Source organism: Takifugu rubripes, chromosome 9 (genome assembly GCF_901000725.2).
Source record: "Takifugu rubripes chromosome 9, fTakRub1.2, whole genome shotgun sequence".
Taxonomy (NCBI): domain Eukaryota; kingdom Metazoa; phylum Chordata; class Actinopteri; order Tetraodontiformes; family Tetraodontidae; genus Takifugu; species Takifugu rubripes.
The window spans coordinates 3,787,174-3,807,500 of record NC_042293.1 but is presented as its reverse complement, the minus strand read 5'-3'; the positions used below and the strand labels follow the sequence as shown (position 1 = coordinate 3,807,500).

Here is a 20,327-nt window from a genome sequence, read left to right as displayed (position 1 = left end):
GTCACGTGACCACCTTAGTAATTGGTGATACTGAAACGCCAAATCAAACGAGGTTAGACTTTCCCCTGGACGGGTAACTGATTCTGTATGTTACTATGGTAACATGTTATAGTAAATAGATTATTTCGGAGAACACAGATGGATGGATGGATGGATGGATGGATGGATGGATGGATGGATGGATGGATGGATGGATGGATGGATGGATGGATGATTCAAAGCCATGTTTCCTTTTGTTCTACTGCCCTCTGGCGGTGGCCTTGTTCAACAACATCTGGGCACCAAATCCAGCATCTTAAACTTGGAATACTTTTTCCCCCACGTCATGGTGCTTTAGAAAAGTACTTTTTAAAGCGGCTCGATAGACTGTTTTCTGTAACGACAACAGGTATCAACGTTCTGTGTTCATGAGTGGCAGAAGCATAATTGATCCATCCCCAAAGAGAAGGAAAATTACTCTAAACTACTTTAGCGTAAAAGGACAAGTGGTGCCAAAACACTGCATGTTTAGCTCTTTATGCCCTTACATTTTTGTCTCAAAGATCCATTTCCAGGTGCGGGATTTTCTTCATAAACGACAGTTTCCGTGTAATTAGATTTGAGGTGTTGCTCATGAACGCACCACTCCTCAGACTTTCCAAATAAAACGGATCCAGCTGTTTGCGCCTGTGCGTCCTCGGTGCGTCACTGCGCTCCGCTGCTCAGCAGACAGAGCAGCGATCAGGAGAAGGAAGTGGGGGGGAAAAGATGTCCGGTATCATGCTGCTACTCTCGGTCTCTATCTGCCTGTTGTGCGGCGGCGGCAGCTCCGTTTCCTTGCGGGACATTCTGGAGCGGGGCTCAGTCAGTCTGAACGAGATGTTCCGAGAGGTGGAGGAGTTGATGGAGAACACCCAACACATACTGGAGGAAGCTGTTGACCAGGTCTGCGTCATCTTTTAGTCATTCACTATAAGACTGCCTGTTATAGGAAAAATCACAGCGTTTGTCCATATATGATTATTAAAAGAGTAAATCAGGTTCAGCTACCAGTTTAGCCTCTTTGCATGTAAAACCTTAACTTTCTTTTTATGTAAATACTTATCATTTCTTATTAATAATCACCACTCACAATTACAAACCGACTACTAATTTCACTTGGACGACTTTTGCTTTTGCTAGAGTAACTTCTCAATAGTCAGGCTCTCTGGATTGCTCCTCTCTTGGCAGTTTCAGCTCCTCGACCACAAAACCTGTTGAGAATCAAGACCGCAGACGTCTATTCAAAACATTCTCAGGCTTTGCTGTGTGGAAAAAAACTCAAAAAGGGCTTCAATCCCACAGATTACAACGGAGAGCGCCAAATCGTCCGCTCTGAACCTGCAGTCCAACTACCCCAGTGAGACGAAGAGGGTGATGGAGCCCCGACAAGAAGCCGTTCAGGTCTTTGATAAGACCGACAAGGTAGGACGCAGCCCGCCACTGCGAAATCTCAGGTGGGGCAATGGGAGCTCAGTCTCCTGGGGGCTGGGCTGAGAAGCAGAGGGTTCCAGGTTCGAGCCCCAGTGCTGTAGTGGAAGGTGCCAGAACATCAACAGTGGCAGATTTGAGAGGTGGTCACTACTCCATGACCAGGTCGGTAATCAGACCATCCCAGACGTAGACCTTCCTAGGGGGGCTGCATGGTCCCCGGGTCACCGTTCCTGCAGATGGGGGCCGCTATCTTCATCCAGCCCTGGGGAAGCGGGGGGGGGGGCTGCTGCAGGGTTGCCGAGCTAGCCCAGCGACCTCTGCTCCTCAGATGACAGCGGCCATGTTTCCTTCCACAGTTTTCACCCATGAGGTTGTTTGATTTTAGGAGACTAATAACCAAACCGGAGGAGTTCGCCTGTCACACGTCCACGTGGAGGTCACTGGCCAGTGGAACAGCATGGATCACGTGAGTGTCGGGCCTTCGCTGTTGGGTTGAAAGCACGCGGGAATGCAACCGAATGTGAACATTCCAATCGAAAGCGTGTCGAAACAATACAGCTCCAACGAAAACAACGTGAAAGATTGATGCTGTTTTGATTAGATTAGGAATTACGCAACACCGAGTAATGTGAAGGAATATGATTACTTCTCATAATACCATCATGGCATTTGTAATAAAAATGAACACAATGGGTGGTGTAAAAAAAGGGGGTTCTATTCAAAAATCATGCTGGGATTTGAATTTGCGTTTCCAGAGTGAGCCGTGGGTCAATGAGAGTTAAAAGAAATATCTTTTTAGGAATGCTAGCGCTAACAGGCAGCAGCTAATTTAATCCTAGCTGACGCTCAGAAGAATCTCTTCTGTTTCTGGGAGAGTAGGATCCCTTAAGGCCCGAAGGGTCGAGGCAGCGGGCTTTAATGCTGCGGTCGTGTTGTCAGAACTTGTTTTTATTAAGAATGAGATCATTTGAGGCTTCCTGTGTTTTTCTCAGCACTCGGCGAGACACGGCCGACCTAAAGTGAAGTCATTATTGCCGCCAGTCGCCAGCTTTGCCATTTACTTTACAGCGCTGGCTCTTCTACTTTCCTGGCAGCTGTTCATACAGTGGTTACGTTAATGGAAGCGGCTACTGGAAAAAAGGGCCCTGTCGGGGAAATCAGCCTTGCTCCCCAACTGCATGGAGTCCCATTTCTGAGTGGCTTTGTTCCCTTTAGGTGGTCATTTACATACCATCATTCTTGTTGGCCTGGCGACACAGATCCTGCCAGAACTGAGTCCAAGGTCACCAGATGCTACAGGCATGCATGGCATTGTCCACCTCTCTATATGATGGGTTTGTACTGTATGTAAATGTCCTGTAGAGTGCCTGGTCGTCTCTGGGACTGGGAGCACTGGGCTCTTGCAGGCTGATCTGGTCCACTCTGGGGTGATGGTGGCAGGGGACTGCTGGGGTAGCCCTTCCTGGTGGGATGGGGGAGCTGGTAGATGGTCCGAGGTAAAAATAGAGCCGGTAACAATCGATATATGATTGTTGCGAAAAGGGTTTAGGATTTCTATTAAATACTCCTATTTATGTAAAAAGGCAGATTATGCTTAAACCACTGTGGAAAAGATGACATGTAATTGTTTTGTTTCTTAAAATTATACATTTTTTTAATTCAAAATGATCATTCCATGTTTTTAGAAGATATTTCCTCACTTCTCAGCCTCACTATTGTAGACTTTAACATACTTGGCTGCTGTTGACTTCCCCAAAGGGAGCGTGTTTAGAATAAAGACAATAAAATGACATGAACTAATGAGTTTACTGCAGGGCAGAGTGGGTTTGGCAGACACGGAGAACTGGGAAAGACTCCAGACACTTCCCAAGCCAGGGTGTCAGAAGGAGCTATTTGTTACACTGTCAGTACCAGATTTGAACTTTTAACGTCTTTCGTTCACATATGCTTGGCATCAGTAAAATAAGAAGCATTAAATCTGTCATGTTCAGTTAAAAAAAACCTCCCAAACATAGTTTGAGTCCAAAAAAGCCTCCCAAAATCAGCTTTAACGGGGTCTTCCGGTGTTGTCACCTGATGTCAGCATTAACCAACCAGGTGAGCTGGGTGTTGTAATGGTCAAGACATATTTAAGGTAATTTCCAAAGAACTTGTGTCCTTCTTGTTATCTTTGGCTGCAGCAATGTATGGTGGACGAGGACTGCGGTGACCTGAATTACTGCTCGTATGACATGGAGAGCTCCAAGTGCCTCCCCTGCATTCCTACGGATATGGTGAGGATCACAGATCACGGAGCAGCAAACAAAGGCTGCAAGCTGGAAAAAATTCAATACGTAACAGAGAATAAATGGAGGTGTTTGATCTTGAATACGCATATCTACAGTCCACGCCATTCTCAGTGGTGTAGCTAATGCTCTGTAGAAGAGGAGTAGGAGGTCTGTGTGGATGAGTGATCCTGGGAAATTCAAAGACACTGAATGTGGTATTCCGCTGTATTTACATGTGTATGCACCTCCTGCCCACAGCCCTGCACCAAAGACGAGGAGTGTTGCTCAGATGAGATGTGTGTGTGGGGCCAGTGTACAGCCAACGTCACCAGAGGAACTGAGGGAACCATCTGTCAGGGCCAGAGTGACTGCAGGCCTGATCTCTGCTGTGCCTTCCAACCAGGTACCGTGAAGAAGAAAACGGCAATAAAATATTAGGAATATTTATTCACTCTTATATATTGTCATTGTCATTAACTTCATCTCACAGTTATTTGGTTATCTGTGCATTTTGAGGCAATCTTGGTGCTGCTAAACATTTTTACAGGAAGTCTGTAGTTTGCACAAACCCCCATATAAATGATAAAACAAGTGATTTTCTCCATGGGAGGTTTTGTTGTCTGTGTTTTCCTGTGAAATTCATCGAGCAACCCATTGTGTCTTTATTTATTTTGTCTCCAGAGCTGCTGTTTCCAGTATGTAACCCAAAACCAGGTAAGGGGGAATACTGCCGGAATCACCCAAACCTGCTGATGGATATGTTGGCATGGGACCAGGAGGGTCCCCGGGACCACTGCCCCTGTGCCGACGACGTGCCCTGCCAACCTTACGGGTGAGAGCCACCAACCATAAGTGATAATGTACTGCATCTTCAGTCTGTCTCGACGTGAAATCATATTTTAGATGCATTCCGTGTGCGACTCAAGGAGTCATAGCACACGATACTTCAAATCGATCTTTTTCCTGTATTTTTCCACACCCCAGACGTGGCTCTGTCTGTGGAGAGTAACCGAGAAGATGGACGGAGGGCACTGAACCTGACCAGGAGGCGTACTAACATCCTGTTGCTGAGCAGTTTACTCAGAATATAGGAGGTTGCTTCAGGAGGAAATTGCACCTTTACCTTTATTTATGCCTTACTATCAAATGTGTATTAAATGTCATGCAGACGATAAAATAAATCAAACTTCTCATGGGAAACCAATAGCAACATTGAGAGCATGCTATTGTGTGGCTCTATTTCCACTTTAACAAATTAGCTTTATTTTATTTTAGTTGGTTGTTGTATCTGTCTTGGGCGTCAAACTGCAGCTATGTTCAGCTGTAGCCACTAGAGGGCGCAAACACGCGTCTTTTCTGCGGGTCCAGAAAGCATACGGTCGACGCGTGTATAGATAATATAAACACCTCACCATCTCTTCTTTGACACATTTTGAGATAAACTTTATTCGAGTCATTTCCCTCAACATTTATTTTGGCACATTTTCCAAATGAAAAAAAAACAACCTCGCTTTCCCCGCGCTTATGGCCCCAGAGTAATGACCACAAGCCCAGAGTTCTTCGGCATTGCAAATTCTCCATGATCGCGCTGGTCAGACCCCTGAAATCGAATCGGCTCTGCGCAGAAAAGGTCGCGTTCCACCCTGAAACTGGATCCAAACTCGTCCTCGCACAGAGTGAGACCTCCTCTTTGCACCCCATCTGTGTTGCGAGCCCGTCGTGCTGACGTCAGCGTCGGTTGATTTATCCGCCCGGGCTTCCTGCCGAGTCCACCGACCGACTCCGTGTCGTTTCTGCCGGCGCACGCTGTCGCTGTCCCGCTCCGCGTCCAGCCTGAAGATTCAGAATCAACGTCGACATCTTGGTACGTACTTCATTAAAATGACGCGCCTGCGGGTTTCCTGGCGCGTGTTGGCGGCGCGTTGTCGCGTGGGGGGGAAAAACGCACCGAGCGAAGTGGATGGACACGAATCCTGCTGTGGCCGTGCGCCGACAGGACTTGCTAAAGTTCTACTTTATTGACATTAACTGCATATTCATCCCGGCAGCTAGCACTTATTCGCTTCGTTACTTCCCCGTTGACACTTGAACGTAATGCCACAACAGTAATGAGACTCTTTTTTTAAGTCGGCGCGTGTGTCAGTTGCGCGTCGTCGCCTCACTTTTCTTTTGCCAACGTGGTTTGACACCAAACTCGTTAAAAGCTGTCAAAAGCCCCCTTTTTGAACGGCCTGCGTGGCTTTTAGCCGCAGCCACCGTGCAAATGGTCGCTGGGTGGGTGGTGAGTGGTGGTGATGCAGCCTGGAAACGAGAATCACGGGACCCTGAACGCCGCACTCATTAGGGAACTGTTCCCTTTTCCTGCCTGTTGCAGCGCTTATTTAATGCAGGTTGGCACATCCCCCATCAGGGCTGAAATTCTATTACTAGTATAAATACTTATCCTGGTTTAGAATCGTTTTATTGCGCATTAACTGTAAAACAAAGTCTGGCTCTTTTTACTGTTTAGGGCCTCATGAGGCTTCATGTTTTGTGTAACTGCCTTTTGCACAAGCCACATGCAAGAGTGTTGCATGTGCCAATGGCCACGAAGAGAACACGTTGTATAGCGGCGTGTTGCATGTGCGTCATGCTGTCACACTGTCATGTCATGTGAGAGGAAATGGATAAATTGGAATCTCACACCGGCTGGATTAGAATGTTTTCCTCTTTTCGTGGGCTCTGTCTTTTATCTGGAACGGTTTGAAACTTTTCCGAGCTTTCTACTGTTTCACCTGCGAGGGAACCGCAGTGACAGTGGCTCATTTTAATGTCCGATCAATTATTCAGCGTGAGGACGTGGCGTCAGGGATCGGCTTGCTGCCGGCCTGACTAAACTCCGTGACTCCGGATCAAAGGCCAATTATGAAATGAATCCAAAATAGTCTGCCCAGTCAGTCGTTTATATTCACAGGATCTCTTCTTTACAATGTTTTTAGTTCTTTTATAATTGATGTTTAGCAATGAGGTATTAAAGAACCATATTGGACACAAGCGCAACATTCCTGAAGCGCCTGCAGTGGTTTTCATCTTTACATGGTTGTGTAGTTTCTATATTGTTAAGAAGCTGCCAACCCCCCCGCTCATCAGTGGGTCAAATGGGTGAACCAACAGGCCGTGAAGCATGCGCCGCTGTCATCAATGCATGTTTCTCTTCTGAGAACTGAGCTAAAGTCGGAGCAGCACGAGCACATCGCGGGTGTGAGGGAAAGGCCAGAGGGTTGGGTGGATGCTACGATGTGCGCGGGGGGGGTTGTGTGTGGCCTGGCTGTTCTTTTGTAAAGAATGGAATTGTCAGTGATTCTCAGGGTTATTAGGCTGGTGCGGCGTGCCTTCAACCTAAACCCAGTTTTAATGCACCAGCCTATCTGCAGTGACGGATTAGAACCCAGGAAATCTCTGCTGACTCAGCAGAATTAAGGACAATTGTTTTCAAAGGGCATGAAGGACGGAGGCGCCCGCAGCAGAGTGGCAGGTGATAGGGCTGATTCCAAGTCTCCTAAAACCATTTCTGGGCCATTACTTCTGAAGCTAATATGACTTTTGTGCAAAGGAAGCATCTTTTCACACCAGAAAACCTGACATGGTGTCCTGCAGCAGTTCTATGGGCGTGACTCGGGTCTCATTCTTCCAACACCTAACTGCTAGGCAGGAAAACTTGTTTGGCGAGTGCCGGAAGTGCTGTTGATTGTGGTGAAATTTGGATCTGATAACTGTTGTTGTGGTTCAATCTTGATTTTATCAGGCGATAATTACGGTTTCTATAAAGACGTGGGGATATAGGTCTTCTGGGCCTGTGACAACATGGAATTTGCACATTTGCACACTAGCACATTAGTCTAAACCAGTTTAACAGACTCAACCAGCAATTTAAGCTGCACGAGGTGGAGTGGGAGTCCTGGGAATGCCAGACTTCCTGTACCTATTTTCTGTCATTATTTGCTTACACGCTCATCCTGTATGACCGATTCCTGGTTTGACAGTCTGGCGCTAAAGCAACATTTATATCTAACAGTTAGCGACACAAAGGATACTTGTAGTTTTGTTTTTTGACTGTAGTTTACTCCAGGAATTCACTCCAGTTACTGCAACCCTCGTGCTGGTTATCTGTCCCGGGAAACTAATCTGGTTCCTGGCTCGTGGCTAGATCTGCTCAGTGGCACAGAAGCACTTTCAAGCTTGAAGTTTTATTATTTGCGGCCTCCTTTGGTCCCGTTAATGATTGGCAGCTGGCACTGCTGTTACCTCTGTGCTGTCATTTTACTGCTGATGTGATGATTGTTTTTGTTCCTACTGTATTTTATAATAAAGGCACTAATAATTCAGCATCATCAGCAACCTGTTGTTGTTCTTCTCTGTGCAGGTGTTGACCAACTCACTGAAGAGGCCTGGAGACATCATGACGACCATCCCAGAATACTATACAGGCAAGAATGTGCTTATCACTGGAGCAACAGGTTTTATGGGAAAGGTAGCGTAATGAGCACTCATTTAGATTTGGATCTACTCCAGATTTTCTTTCCATTTTCTTGCCAACTCTCTCATTTTGCTCATGATTGAAGGTTCTGCTGGAGAAGCTGCTGAGGTCCTGCTCAGGGGTCAGAAATGTGTATGTGCTGGTCAGGTCCAAAGCTGGACAGAGCGCCAAGGCCCGCGTCACCGATATGATTAACTGCAAGGTGAGGAGTCGACTCGGTTTGTTTTTAGAGAGCCAAAGGTTGAGCCACACAAACTGGTTCTTCCGTTTGCACAGGTGGTGGCGTTTGCCTCCATTCACTCAGGCGTTAAAAATCCAATCAAATTCCATGTTGTCACAGGCCCAGAAGACTTATATCCCCTCTTGTCTTCAATCCATGTTCTGGGCCGTCCCACTAGCACAATAGTCTAAACCAGTTTAACAGACTCAACCAGCAATTTAAGCCGCACGAGGTGGAGTGGGAGTCCTGGGAATGCCAGACTTTCAGCCTTTTTCCTCCTCTTTTATTTTTTACTTTATTGATGTGCAAGATTACAAAGGATGATTATGTCTCCAGACTCCTTAGAACAAGGAATTTGTTTGTTCTTTTCAAAAATAAAGCATAGCTGAATATGTGTTGTGATAAAACGACCTGTTAGAGGAGGCGGTAAGAAGACAAAATGGATCTGGCATCTGTAGAAAACGTAAAATAAGAACAGCAGAGCCGGCTGCTGAACGGGATGAAGTTGTGTGTATTTTTCAAATGTCGCTACCGTTGAATGTCCACTTCCGCTTGCAGTTATTTGAGAGGTTGCAAGAGGAGCAGCCTGGGTTTGCAGACAAGATCATAGCGGTGAACAGTGACCTCACGCAGCCAGAGCTGAACCTGAGCAAAGAGGACCGGAGCATCTTGACGGAAAACGTCGACATCATCTTCCACTGCGCAGCCACCATCCGCTTCAATGAGCCTCTCAAGTCAGTTTGTGGGATCTCATCTTTACCGTCGTAGCATTTTAAAGTCTGTTTCAAAACCAAAACGGTCGTAAAGGCTCTTGATTAGAGCTCTTAATATACTTTAAAGACTTTCATGTGAGGCAACATTCTGTCTGTGGTCACACCTAAAAAGGATCACAGGAGAAGAACGGTGTCCATTGAGTGGGAATCCTTTCCTTCCCAATGATTCTATATTGCTGTGTCTCAGGGATGCGGTGCAGCTGAACGTTCTGGCCACCCAGAAGATGTTGGCGCTCGCTCGCAGGATGAAACATTTGCAGATTTTCATTCACATCTCCACAGCGTACGCCAACTGTGACAAAGACCTCATCGAGGAGGTCGTCTACCCTCCCCCCGTCGATTACGGCAAACTCATCGACTGTTTGGAGTATGTTCTGATTTCCTTTCTTATTTCTCAGATCTGCACAGGGGATCTGCACGATACTGGCAACGCATTAGAGCGGCTTTGTGGTTGAATCCACATTCATATTCTGATGCATAAAAGTCAAGTGAGAAGGGCTTTTCAACAGTAAACTGACATTATTAGTAGTAGGATTACAGACCAGAGTGTGGCTGCTTAGCCGGATACACCACAGTTCTCTGCTGCGAGCCTCGATTCATAAAATATTTGAAGCGTGCTGATGGATAGAAGATTGGTGAGACCGTTTGTAACATTGTATCAGGCTTATGAGAGAAGGTGCTTAGATGTAAACCATATATCAGGGTTGAATATTGGAAGATTCAGGATTAGCTGGAGATGCTAATTAGCACGAAAAGCTTTAAATCCTAGTAGCTTAACAAAGTGCAGTTGGGGAAATAAATGAGTAAAGAATTACCAGTGTTGGAAGCAGACTGATATATGTAGTTTCTAGCAGTTAAAACCAGGTTGATTAATGGGCTGATCTTGTCTGGGTGAAAGCAAATAATGTGGATCTGAACATGTCGCTGTTTGGTTTGTGCCCCCACAGCTGGATGGATGAGGAGCTGGTTTCTACTCTGACTCCCAAGCTGATAAGGCAGCACCCCAACACCTACACCTACACCAAGGCCTTAGCAGAGTATTTGGTGCAGCAGGAGGCTAGTCACCTCAATGTGGCCATTGTCAGACCATCCATAGTAGGTGCAAGCTGGAAAGAGCCTTTCCCAGTGAGTAACAGGGAATTATTCATCATTCAGCTACATCGTTGGGAGTTGTAGATGTTATAAGCTATTTTCTGTTCTTTATGTATTAATTACCGTCCAATTGGTAATTATTGTTCTAATGTTGATGAGACTGTTGTAAACCTGGCTTGAAAGGTTCCGTAAATTATCGTTGTCGCTCAGATTTTCACCAGAAACCACCAAGCATAACAGCAATGTTTACCCTGAACAAACAGCATATGAAACATGTACAGTGTGTTTCATTATTCTTTCCTCTGGTTTCTTCTTCAGGGCTGGATTGACAACTTCAATGGACCTAGTGGAATATTTATCGCAGTACGTATAACTGAGAACCAGCTCGTCACTGTTTACAGTCACAACTCAATTTGCGTTTTTACAATTGAATAAACGGACTGTGTTGCTAACATATATAATACAATATGAAAATGAAATTTTTTTTTTTTTTTTAAAGAGACGACCCTCTTTGTGTGGTCTTTTCACTGGCTGAGGTTCAATACTGGTGCATTGCTCTAATTGTTAGACTTGGAAAAAATGAATGAATTGAATTGGAGGTTATAAAATGTCTCTGCTCTTAGACTCTCCTACTTTAAACCAGCCTCTCTAATTTAATTGAGGCTACGGAAGTCATCTAAAACCTTAAAAGCCTTTTAAAATCATGTCCATCAGGCAGGCAAGGGGATTCTGCGTACAATGAGGGCATCCAACGATGCAGTGGCTGACCTGGTGCCTGTAGATGTGGTCATCAACGCCATGCTAGCTGCAGCCTGGTACTCCGGATCTCAGGCATTCAACAGGTCAGAACATTTTCTCCCCGTTATGTTGTGATCAAGGTGTGGTGGGCTGGAGAGTAGTGGATTCACGCTGAGCTGTTTCTGTTATTACAGGTCTAGAAACATCATGGTTTACAATTGTACCACCGGTGGAATCAACCCGTTTCACTGGGGTGAAGTAGGTAGGTCCCTGGTCTCACCTAAACCAGACAAAGAAAGTGTTTGAACATGACATCAAAGATTTTGTAATATGATCTGTTACCCACCATGCCCTAAAAAAACACTAGCTCATCTTCATCTATGACGGGTCTTTGCTGGTAGCTGGATCATTATGAGGGAGTAAGGTGATCCTGACTAATTTCTCTGACCAGCAAACGGAAACAATGATCGCTGTTGTCTGTTTTTTGGCTGGGAGAAGCTTTACAAAAGTCGTCCTCAAGGTTGGGAAGCCTGGTGGTTGCGTTTGAAATGTAGGAAACCGCTTTTGTCCACGACTCAATTGGTCAATAACACCTAGGATGAGTGAAAACGTTAAAATAATGGCCAACTACATTGTTACAAGAATGAAATGACCAAAAATGACCACAATTTGATGTCTTGAAATGGGTTGTTTCTGCCCTGTTTGGTACTCTAATAGTTTTGACTTTTAAAACTAAACGTTAGGAAAAATGGAGTAGTTCTTGAGGTATAGCTGCTTCTAAAATGGCAGCTACATAGACTAAAATAGAACTAGCAGGGACATGTTAAGATTTGTACCACATTAAACCTGCAGGTTTACTTTAAAAGGGTGCAAAACTGATTCTGCTCCATTTATTCAGCTTAATTTGAGACCAAATCCTTTCAGTTATGTCAACACGGCATTTAAAAAAGATGAATCCTGCATGACGACAGGGGGAGCGAAACAATGAATATGCAATACGCTTTATTCAACTTGGGACAATGCGGTGAAAAATGCCTCAAAAACCAAAGAGATTTTGGTTTTTATTTTAATGCCTTGTCTCAAACCACTTTGTGTTCCTCAGAGTACCACGTTATTACCACATTCAAGAGGAACCCCCTCGAGCATGCCTTCCGTCGGCCCAATGTTAATCTCACATCCAATCACCTTATCAATCAGTACTGGATCGCTGTGAGCCACAAGGCTCCAGCGATCCTTTATGATCTGTACCTCAGGCTGATTGGACAAGAGCCCAGGTAACCTCGTCGTCGCCAAATTACAGTAGATGTCCCGCACCCCCCCCCCCCCCCCCCCCCCCCCCCGCCGGACCGTTCTTTACACCTTTAAGTACAGTAGATCTCTTTTAGAGTAGCAGCCTTACATCACCGCTGCAGTGCTACCGTGTTACGTTGTGTTTGTGTGCAGGTTTTTAATGTCGAAGAGTGCATAACCCAGCTGTTCTCCAGAACACACACACCGGAGCCCGCTGCTGGGTTCTGTACCTTTCACATTTCACTCCTCGCAGTTGTCGTTTTTCTCGTTCTGAAGACATGTCTGGAACTTTACGCAAGCTTTGGTCCTGTAAAACGCCACTGGCTCCTGAATTTCCACATCACCAGCTAAGTGGGATTCAGTCGAGGGCGTTTTAGCTGGCGTCGCCTTAGCGGTGCAGGCTAGCAGCCGGGAAGCCTTTCGCGGCTCCTGCATCTATGCATCAAGGGAGGAAACGCATTCTTCTTCATCTCGCCGTCTCCATTTCCTGCTTGTTTTGTGTATCTTTCTCCTGCAGAGAACTGTATAAACATGAGCTTCAAGACCAATCCCTTAGAGCAGGCCTTCAGAAGGCCCAATGTCAATCTGCGCTCCAACCCTTTTACTAATCAGTACTGGACCACTGTCAGCCACACACTGCCAGCCCTGCTCTATGATGGCTATCTGATGCTGACAGGCCACAAGCCCCGGTAAGGTTACAGTGACCCCTCTCCCTTCCTAGCATACAGAGACCAACCCATCCTCCTTTGCTTTATTTGCTTTTATGTGGGAGGAAGGGCAAGGTCTGTCGAAGGCAACATTTGGCATCATGGGGCTCCTGGAAGAAAAACTGTTGCCAAAGCAATAGTTGAGAATTCCTGCCAAATTCAGTTAGCTGCACCTCTTTCCTGGCAACTGCAGCTCATCAGGGTTTGGATGTTTTTGGAACAACACGTTCTGCTAAAGTCGAGCGTCACATGACTTTTGGGTCTTGCATTGGGCCGGTCTATATATTGATAAATCACAAGCATATTAACACTGGCAAGCGATTCAAATTTTACATTATGGCCTTAAAAACAGTGCTGCTACCTCTATTCCTCAGCCCCATCATGGAAGCCCTTTTTAAAATATGGCCTTTTGACCATTTTAAACCACATGAAATGCCCTGTCGCTACCTCATCCTTTCACAATCTGCTGTACTTTTAATGAATTCAAATTGGTGATCATCTGGAGATGGGTCATATTCAATCAATCCAACCTTAAGAACATGCAGATTATTAGCAGATTTTCAAGGTCTACGGTGTGTCTCATGAATTAGGCTTCTTGACTTGGCTCTTGTTGCCGTGTGATGTGATCCGCGTGCGCTCGTCTCCCCGATCACGTGTGCATGCTGATCGTGCTTTCACCTGGAGAATCTGAGTCGTTTCCATCTGCCTCATTTACCCCTTTAAGCCGTCATTTCACTAGGTGCTGGAAGGTGCAGCCATGTCAGCCAAATATGCCGGGATGCGTCTTGCACTGTAAATACGCAGACGGAAACCTCAGAGTCTCGCTTCCCACTCACCTTTCCTCATGTCTGGAAGTAATTGCTCAGAATTGATTCTGTGTCTTCTCCATTACTGGTCTGGACACAGAACTTTCCTTCATGGGTGATTTGTATCACAGGAGAGACCTGGTCCGTTTCACAATGGGGAAACTTTGGAACATTCCCAAATGTCAAAGATTCTCAAATAGGAAGATTAGCTTTTCAGTGCCTCTAGAAACGGGTGTAGCTGATTCAGATTTTTCCAAGAATTTAATGGTAATTTAAGACTTATCGCAGCAGGCGGGGACTGACGCATGTGTGAATACACCCACCCATTTGTTTTTGGCACAATTGTCACAGCTCAATCACATTTAATTGTATCTCAGAATCTCATTGAAAGCAGGTGGAGCAATATGAACTTCACCATGCAAGAATTTGTCAGCATACCCTACAGTTATTTTGAAATTTGAATGATCTTAGTTTGTAGGAGTCCCTTACATGAACGTGTGTAGTGCCGTAGTGTTCTGCATCACACTTTCATGTGAGAATACCATATTGTTGGACTAGATTTCTATTGTTGTCTTAAGTCATTGGCTTGTATGGCTCCTCACGCCTTTCCCTGTTATGTTGTGACAAATTCCCACTCATCATTTACTTACTTGCAAGTCTTTTCATTCTTGACTCACAGTTTAACACCAGTCTAATTGAATCTGAAGCTTTGAAGGACTTATAAGGGACAGACGCAAACACATCGCTCACTGTTCTGTTGCAGTGTTCACATGTGCCCAAATATACACTATAAAACCTTGAGGTAACCTTTTGGGTTAAATTTGAGCTCATTGATAATTGCTCCTGCTCTCTCCTTATAAAACCAACACCCCTCCGTCTCTTCATTCACACATTCTTTGTCCTACCACCTTTTTTGGTCTCCTGCTCGGCCCGTGTCCTCTGTTGTTGTTTTCCGGGTCTTCTCACATCCCGCTGTCCGCTTTTCTCCATCCCTGCGCTTCATTTCGTTGCCTTTTATTTTGCATTTTGTTCATCTTAGGATGATGAAGACAATCACTCGCCTGCACAAATCCATGATGGTTTTGGAGTATTTTACCAGTCACTCCTGGGTGTGGAACACTGACAACATGACCATGCTGATGGCCCAGATGAGCCCCGAGGATAAAAAGGTACCGTAGAAGATTCATTTTGACTGTTCCGATACAGTCAGCCGTCACAGTTACACGACACCGTTGACACAGTTAATCAGACCAGAGCCGCCTCGTCCCCCACTTCACCTGCTGAACCCAGTCCTGCCCTCTTGGAGGTGTGATTTAAAGAGTTGGCAAAATGGCTTTTAAGCAGTTAAGTTGGGAAGGAACTCAAACCCTCACCTGAACCCTGTAAAGCAACAGCAGGTGATCAGAGTTGGGGAAAAAGAGGAGTCTGCCACGGTTCTGTGAGGAGGAGCAGCTTGTAATTCCATCATTAAATTAGTTGCTATTGCCTACGTGCTATTTTGGTCGCATGAGAGACCATCAGCCGGTTTTGGTCTCGGCCCACTGGTCTTGGTCTAGTGATCTAGTGGCGTCATGTGATCGTCCTTTAACGCATCGTCTACCGCCGTCCTGATGTGTCGTCTAGTCCTGTCTCTTGGGTTTTAGAGATGGAAGTTTTAGGATGGAGGGGGGTTTTTTGACAGTGGTGTAGGTTAATGCTGTTCTGCCCTCTGTGGCCAGGATCTTGTGTGTTTCATTTGTTTTTATTGTGTGAGGGGTTTTCTGGTGTGAAACTGCCAATTTTGTATATTATTGCTCAGACTGACCTTGACAGCCTTGATTATTTAAGAAAAAAAAAAGAAGAAATTGAGAGATGACAATTACATAAAAGTACAAGAGGCGTAAAAGCCTTAATTGGCAGGATTTTCTCATTTATTTGGCATCAAGAAATACAATGTGGTCTGATTACCAAAAACAGCAACACTGGGGTGATTAATTTTATCGTATTTAACTTCTGTTTTTTAAAAAAAAAATTTAAATTTCTTTTTTCTTTTTTTTTTTTTTGTAGCTCTTTAATTTTGATGTGCGTCAACTTCACTGGGCCGAGTACATGGAAAGTTACTGCATGGGCACCAAAAAATACGTTCTCAACGAAGAGCTGTCCGGCCTGCCAGCTGCACGCAAACACCTCAACAAGTAAGGAAGCAGATGTTTGCTTTGATGGCATCCAGATGTGACACAGCCATTATTAAAGCTGAGTAGTGATTCTTCACATGAGTAAGGTTATCTAAGTGATTCAGGCTGCTAATAATCACTGAATCATCAACGTGGGGATTGTGTTGTCGTAAAAACCATTAAACAATCTTTATTTTCAAGACAATTAAAGGTTTTAAAACTAAACAGAAAAATAAATCAATCGATTATATTATTATATATTGTGGTTTTACATTTAACAGGCTTAGCTGAGCGTGAAATGTCTAATGTGTCCCACGTATGTGTCCTAGGCTGAGGAACATTCGCTACTCCTTCAATGCAGTTCTGGCTGTGATCTTCTGGCGAGTCTTCATCGCCCGGTCCCAGATGGCCAGAAACATCTGGTACTTTGTGGTGAGCCTCTGCTTCAAGTTCCTCTCCTACTTCAGAGCTTCCTCCACCATGAGATAATGAGCCCATCAATGACGACTAATGAGGACACGCTTGAAAGATGTCGTTTTGACCCGATCGCTCGAGGACATCAAGAGGGACGCCTGCTGGACAAGTGTGGAGCTCATAAATGTCTGATTGTTTCATATTGTGAGTGCTATCAGCATTTCACGATGAGAGAACCAGGCCAGAGGTGTATTTCAAACCCCAACGCTGAAAAATGATGTGGAAATTGGAGGACCAAACATTCGTTTTATTGATTTATACAGTTCAGTCCCTCTTTTTGCTGTCGCTTTTGCTCGTGAGTCTTCTTGTAGCTTTTTGCCTGTGATCCACATGCAAAAAAAAAAAGAGGCCAATTTAGATGTGGTAATCAGAGGTGATGTTTTTCTCTCGTACTATTGTGGGGTTTGTTTGCTCTCTGCGTCTGTTTGTCAGGCCTCTCCAAACACGGAGAAACCACAGAGAATCACCGACACTCAGCTTTTGAACCCCCAGAGCATACGTATTTGCACATTTCGAGTTAAAACATGGCCATCCAGCATCGCCCTGACATAGTCCTGTATGCAACCCTCTTAATAAGAGCTTTGTAGCCAGACATTTCAACCGGTTTGGGTAGATTTTCCAACACAGAAATATACTTAACATTTTAAAATGACAATGCGTGTATGGCATCATCAGCCAAACCCAAGCTTACAGCCAATATCAGTCATACACTTCAAAAACAAGATGCATGAAACCTTTTTTTTTTTTTCAGCATTTGGCATGCCTGGAATGTTGTCTTTCTCTTTCAGCTGTTCTTCAGGTGCGTCTCCGACCGCCATGTTCCATCTCGTGCGTTTGTGCCTTTCTTTGTCGTCGAACATGAACTGTACTTCAGATGTCTTTACAGCCAAAAACAGCTGGGTGACTTTAATCATTTAACGTGGCTTTTTCTGCAGCTTACTGCTATGATGGAATCCCAACATTGTGAATCTCTAAGAGGACTGTAGCGGTCTTTTAATGTCCTGCATGTCCCCAGGTCGCCACCGGCAACAGGTTGCCTAGTGAAGACACTAGTCTACATTGTAACACGACAGCATCATATTCAGTGCCTACAAAAGAGTCGGCAGGGAATCTTAGACGATAAGCTTTTACAGTTTCTGTTCTCTTTGATATTCTGCCAAAATACCTCTGTCAAAGTGCAGAGATGCGTTTTTCTCTCCACTGCTTCTTGAGAAGTCAAATAATTTCGGCACCATTTGCCACAACGTCGTGGATGATCACCTCAAATGAATCCAGCGTGGCTCCGTTCTGTTCACGGGTCGCATCAGCCCATCACCCACTCGCTGTAGAACCGGCAGCCATTGAGACCAACACTCTGTTCTGGAATGTTGCCACCACTCTGGCTGCTTGTTTGTTTCTTTTATTTATTTATTTTCCCCAGGGGCAGACGTCTTCTCATATCGCCTTTTAATTTCAGCTTGTTCACTGTGGACTTGTTCAGGAATGTGGGTTTTCTGTAATAAGGTTTTTGCTATAAGGTCCTACATCTCTTTGGTAAAAGTCGGACTAGGTGCCTGGTTCCCCCCCCCCCCCCAAAAAAAAGTGCTAAAACAATGTGAACAGAGTGAACCGACCTGTTTTATAAATATTTTGTCATTGGCTGTATTTAGGTATGTACAGATTCTAATATTTTTCTGCCTGACGCTGTTTTACTGTATAAAATGTACCAACGCGTTGGCTGTGAGGTGCATTTGGAAAAGATGAATATGTCTGAGTCCAGCTGTTGTCGTTTCATCTTCATGCTCTGAATGTCGCAGGAGTTTGTTTGCACAACCAGAATCCTCCTCTGACCTCTGGAACAAAACCAAAATGACAATGTAAATGCTGTATTTCTGAAATCAACCAAGTTTTTGTTGAGTGTAATAAAGTGTTGCTGTCACTTCTACCTTGATTTCCATGCCAGGCTGTGACTGAATTAGACCAGTTATGGGATGGAGAGGCTGGAATGACAAAGGGCATGTGAAGAAGAGCATTTCTGCGCGGGGGGGGGGGGGGTGCAGGAGAGGTGCCAGCATGTTTTTTGGTGCACTGCCAAGGTGCCCTTGAGCAAGGTATCCAACCATTGATTTTATTTTTTTTTGAGACTGCCAACCCATGTGACTTTTTCCCCCCAAAATTTAAAGTTGCATTTTTTTTTAACCAGGTTGAGCTGTTTGTGAATCACCTGCGTCACAGTTGGAGCGTGTTTATCCGTTTCTGGTGGCGCCATTGTTGCCTGGCTGTGCGCGGGCGAGTCGGCTCTGGGGAGGATGTGACTATTCAGACTTTTTGCACAGTCAGCAACAGCTTTTGTGCAGCGCTCCATCGCTCACGTGGCGTGACGAGCAGCACGAGGCGCCCTGCTCCCCTCGAAGAGGAGGGAGGGGCAAATGAGTTGTTGCCACAATGTGCAACGGCAAAACAAATCACTCACGGGTGCCTTTTATTCTAAAAGGAATAAATGTGATTGTGAGGGCCTCGGGAGACTGATGGCATCAGAAGCTCACCTGTCACCTTTCTGCTTCACACCTCGCACCTACTGAAAATGCGCCATAATAGTTCCAGTCGTGACCAGAACTTGTTTTCTGGAGAACTTTCACTAAAGCCCTTTAATTAGTACTCAAAAGTTCCGCAAACTGACTTATTGGAATCTGTTATTTGTTCCAAAGAAAGCATGATGTTTGTTTTACACAAAGTATGTACGCAGGCCAAGGGTTGGGGAGCGCTGGTCAAAATGTTGAATGTGAAGGAAGGAGGATATGTAATGTTCCTCAAAAGATGTAAAGTTAAGCATTAAACATCCCTTTTCAATAAATCACAGAGATAGATGATGCTTTTGTTCATCCCAGGGGAAATTCACAACTTCCTGCATCACGTTTTAAAAGCACACACATTAACATAAGGTTTTTTTGTGGTTTGAAGCAGGAAGTAACCGAGTTACTTTCCTCGTGAAGGAGAACTGACTGATGGTATTATGTGATGGATTGTCCATGATTGCCAGGAGCCTTCTCGGCTTCCACCGCTCTGCCACCGATGTAGGGCTGTCCATCTCCCTCCCCAGCATAGAAGAGGGCACTCGCCATGAGGCTCTGGTAGAACATCCGTAAGAGTTTATTACAGATGTTGAAAGACGCCAGCCGGGCCTGACCTCTGTGTCGGCAATCAATCCAGTTTCTCATCCTGCTGCTCTTCTCAGATCTGCACCTGCTCCACGTTCCGCACCACTAATGCACACAGGCCCAAGTGGGTCGCCTGAAGCTCTGCTGGTCCTGGTTCCTAAGGGACTGGAACGATGAATGACCATTGCCTAAGGACCCTCCCCAGGAGGGTAGGCATAGGTGTCTGCTTGTAGGGGGAGGGAGAGGGGTGGTGATCAGAGTGTGTTGGGCCACTTAAACCTGTTAAAGAAGCTGTTCGCTCTCCCCACCCCTGCTCCAACTTTGTCCTGGATTGTTCCTTCGCCTCCCTGAGCTGTAGTCTGGGTTCCTGCTGCGCATGCTTAAGCGGATTCCTGTTTTCAAAGACCTCCCTCCCGGCTCAGAAGCCCTTTATTGTGACCCACAGTACCATTACGTGGATGTAATATCAGCATGTTTTGTTCAAGGGGAAGGGAAAAGAGGCAGCCTGCAAAATAATGTGAACCTCCGGAGCAGCCAAAGCTTTCACCTGGGATCCATCAGTAAAAGTATTTTCTGCCTGGCAGGACGGAAAACCTGGCCGGATTACGGCCCTGAAGGGCTGGGGCTCGGTCCGCACACCCCTGAGATAAGGCATGGAATACCAAAAAAGCCACCAGAGAGACCAACTGCTTCAATATGTAA

General features: G+C 45.3%; 2 protein-coding genes across 3 annotated transcripts; both read left to right on the top strand.

Moving 5' to 3' along the window:
- Nucleotides 1–682: 682 nt before the first annotated feature.
- On the top strand, nucleotides 683–4,935 carry dkk3b (dickkopf WNT signaling pathway inhibitor 3b). The gene is made up of 7 exons (XM_003967112.3): nucleotides 683–924; nucleotides 1,324–1,443; nucleotides 1,838–1,918; nucleotides 3,633–3,725; nucleotides 3,978–4,122; nucleotides 4,401–4,551; nucleotides 4,704–4,935. The coding sequence occupies exons 1-7, from the start codon at nucleotides 748–750 to the stop codon at nucleotides 4,726–4,728; spliced, it is 792 nt and encodes a 263-aa protein (XP_003967161.2). The 5' UTR covers nucleotides 683–747; the 3' UTR covers nucleotides 4,729–4,935.
- A 444-nt stretch (nucleotides 4,936–5,379) lies between these two features.
- Nucleotides 5,380–18,416, top strand: far1 (fatty acyl CoA reductase 1). Of its 2 annotated transcripts, none has more exons than XM_011606895.2 (13): nucleotides 5,380–5,583; nucleotides 8,122–8,229; nucleotides 8,321–8,437; nucleotides 9,014–9,189; nucleotides 9,416–9,595; nucleotides 10,176–10,353; nucleotides 10,639–10,683; nucleotides 11,035–11,162; nucleotides 11,253–11,320; nucleotides 12,866–13,037; nucleotides 14,901–15,030; nucleotides 15,908–16,035; nucleotides 16,344–18,416. In XM_011606895.2, the coding sequence occupies exons 2-13, from the start codon at nucleotides 8,158–8,160 to the stop codon at nucleotides 16,501–16,503; spliced, it is 1,554 nt and encodes a 517-aa protein (XP_011605197.2). In that variant the 5' UTR covers nucleotides 5,380–5,583; nucleotides 8,122–8,157; the 3' UTR covers nucleotides 16,504–18,416. The 2 variants fall into 2 exon arrangements, with proteins under 2 accessions (XP_011605197.2, XP_003967134.2); XM_003967085.3 differs by lacking the exon at nucleotides 12,866–13,037 and adding an exon at nucleotides 12,161–12,332 and having other exon boundaries at nucleotides 5,382–5,583.
- The last annotated feature ends 1,911 nt before the right edge of the window (nucleotides 18,417–20,327 follow it).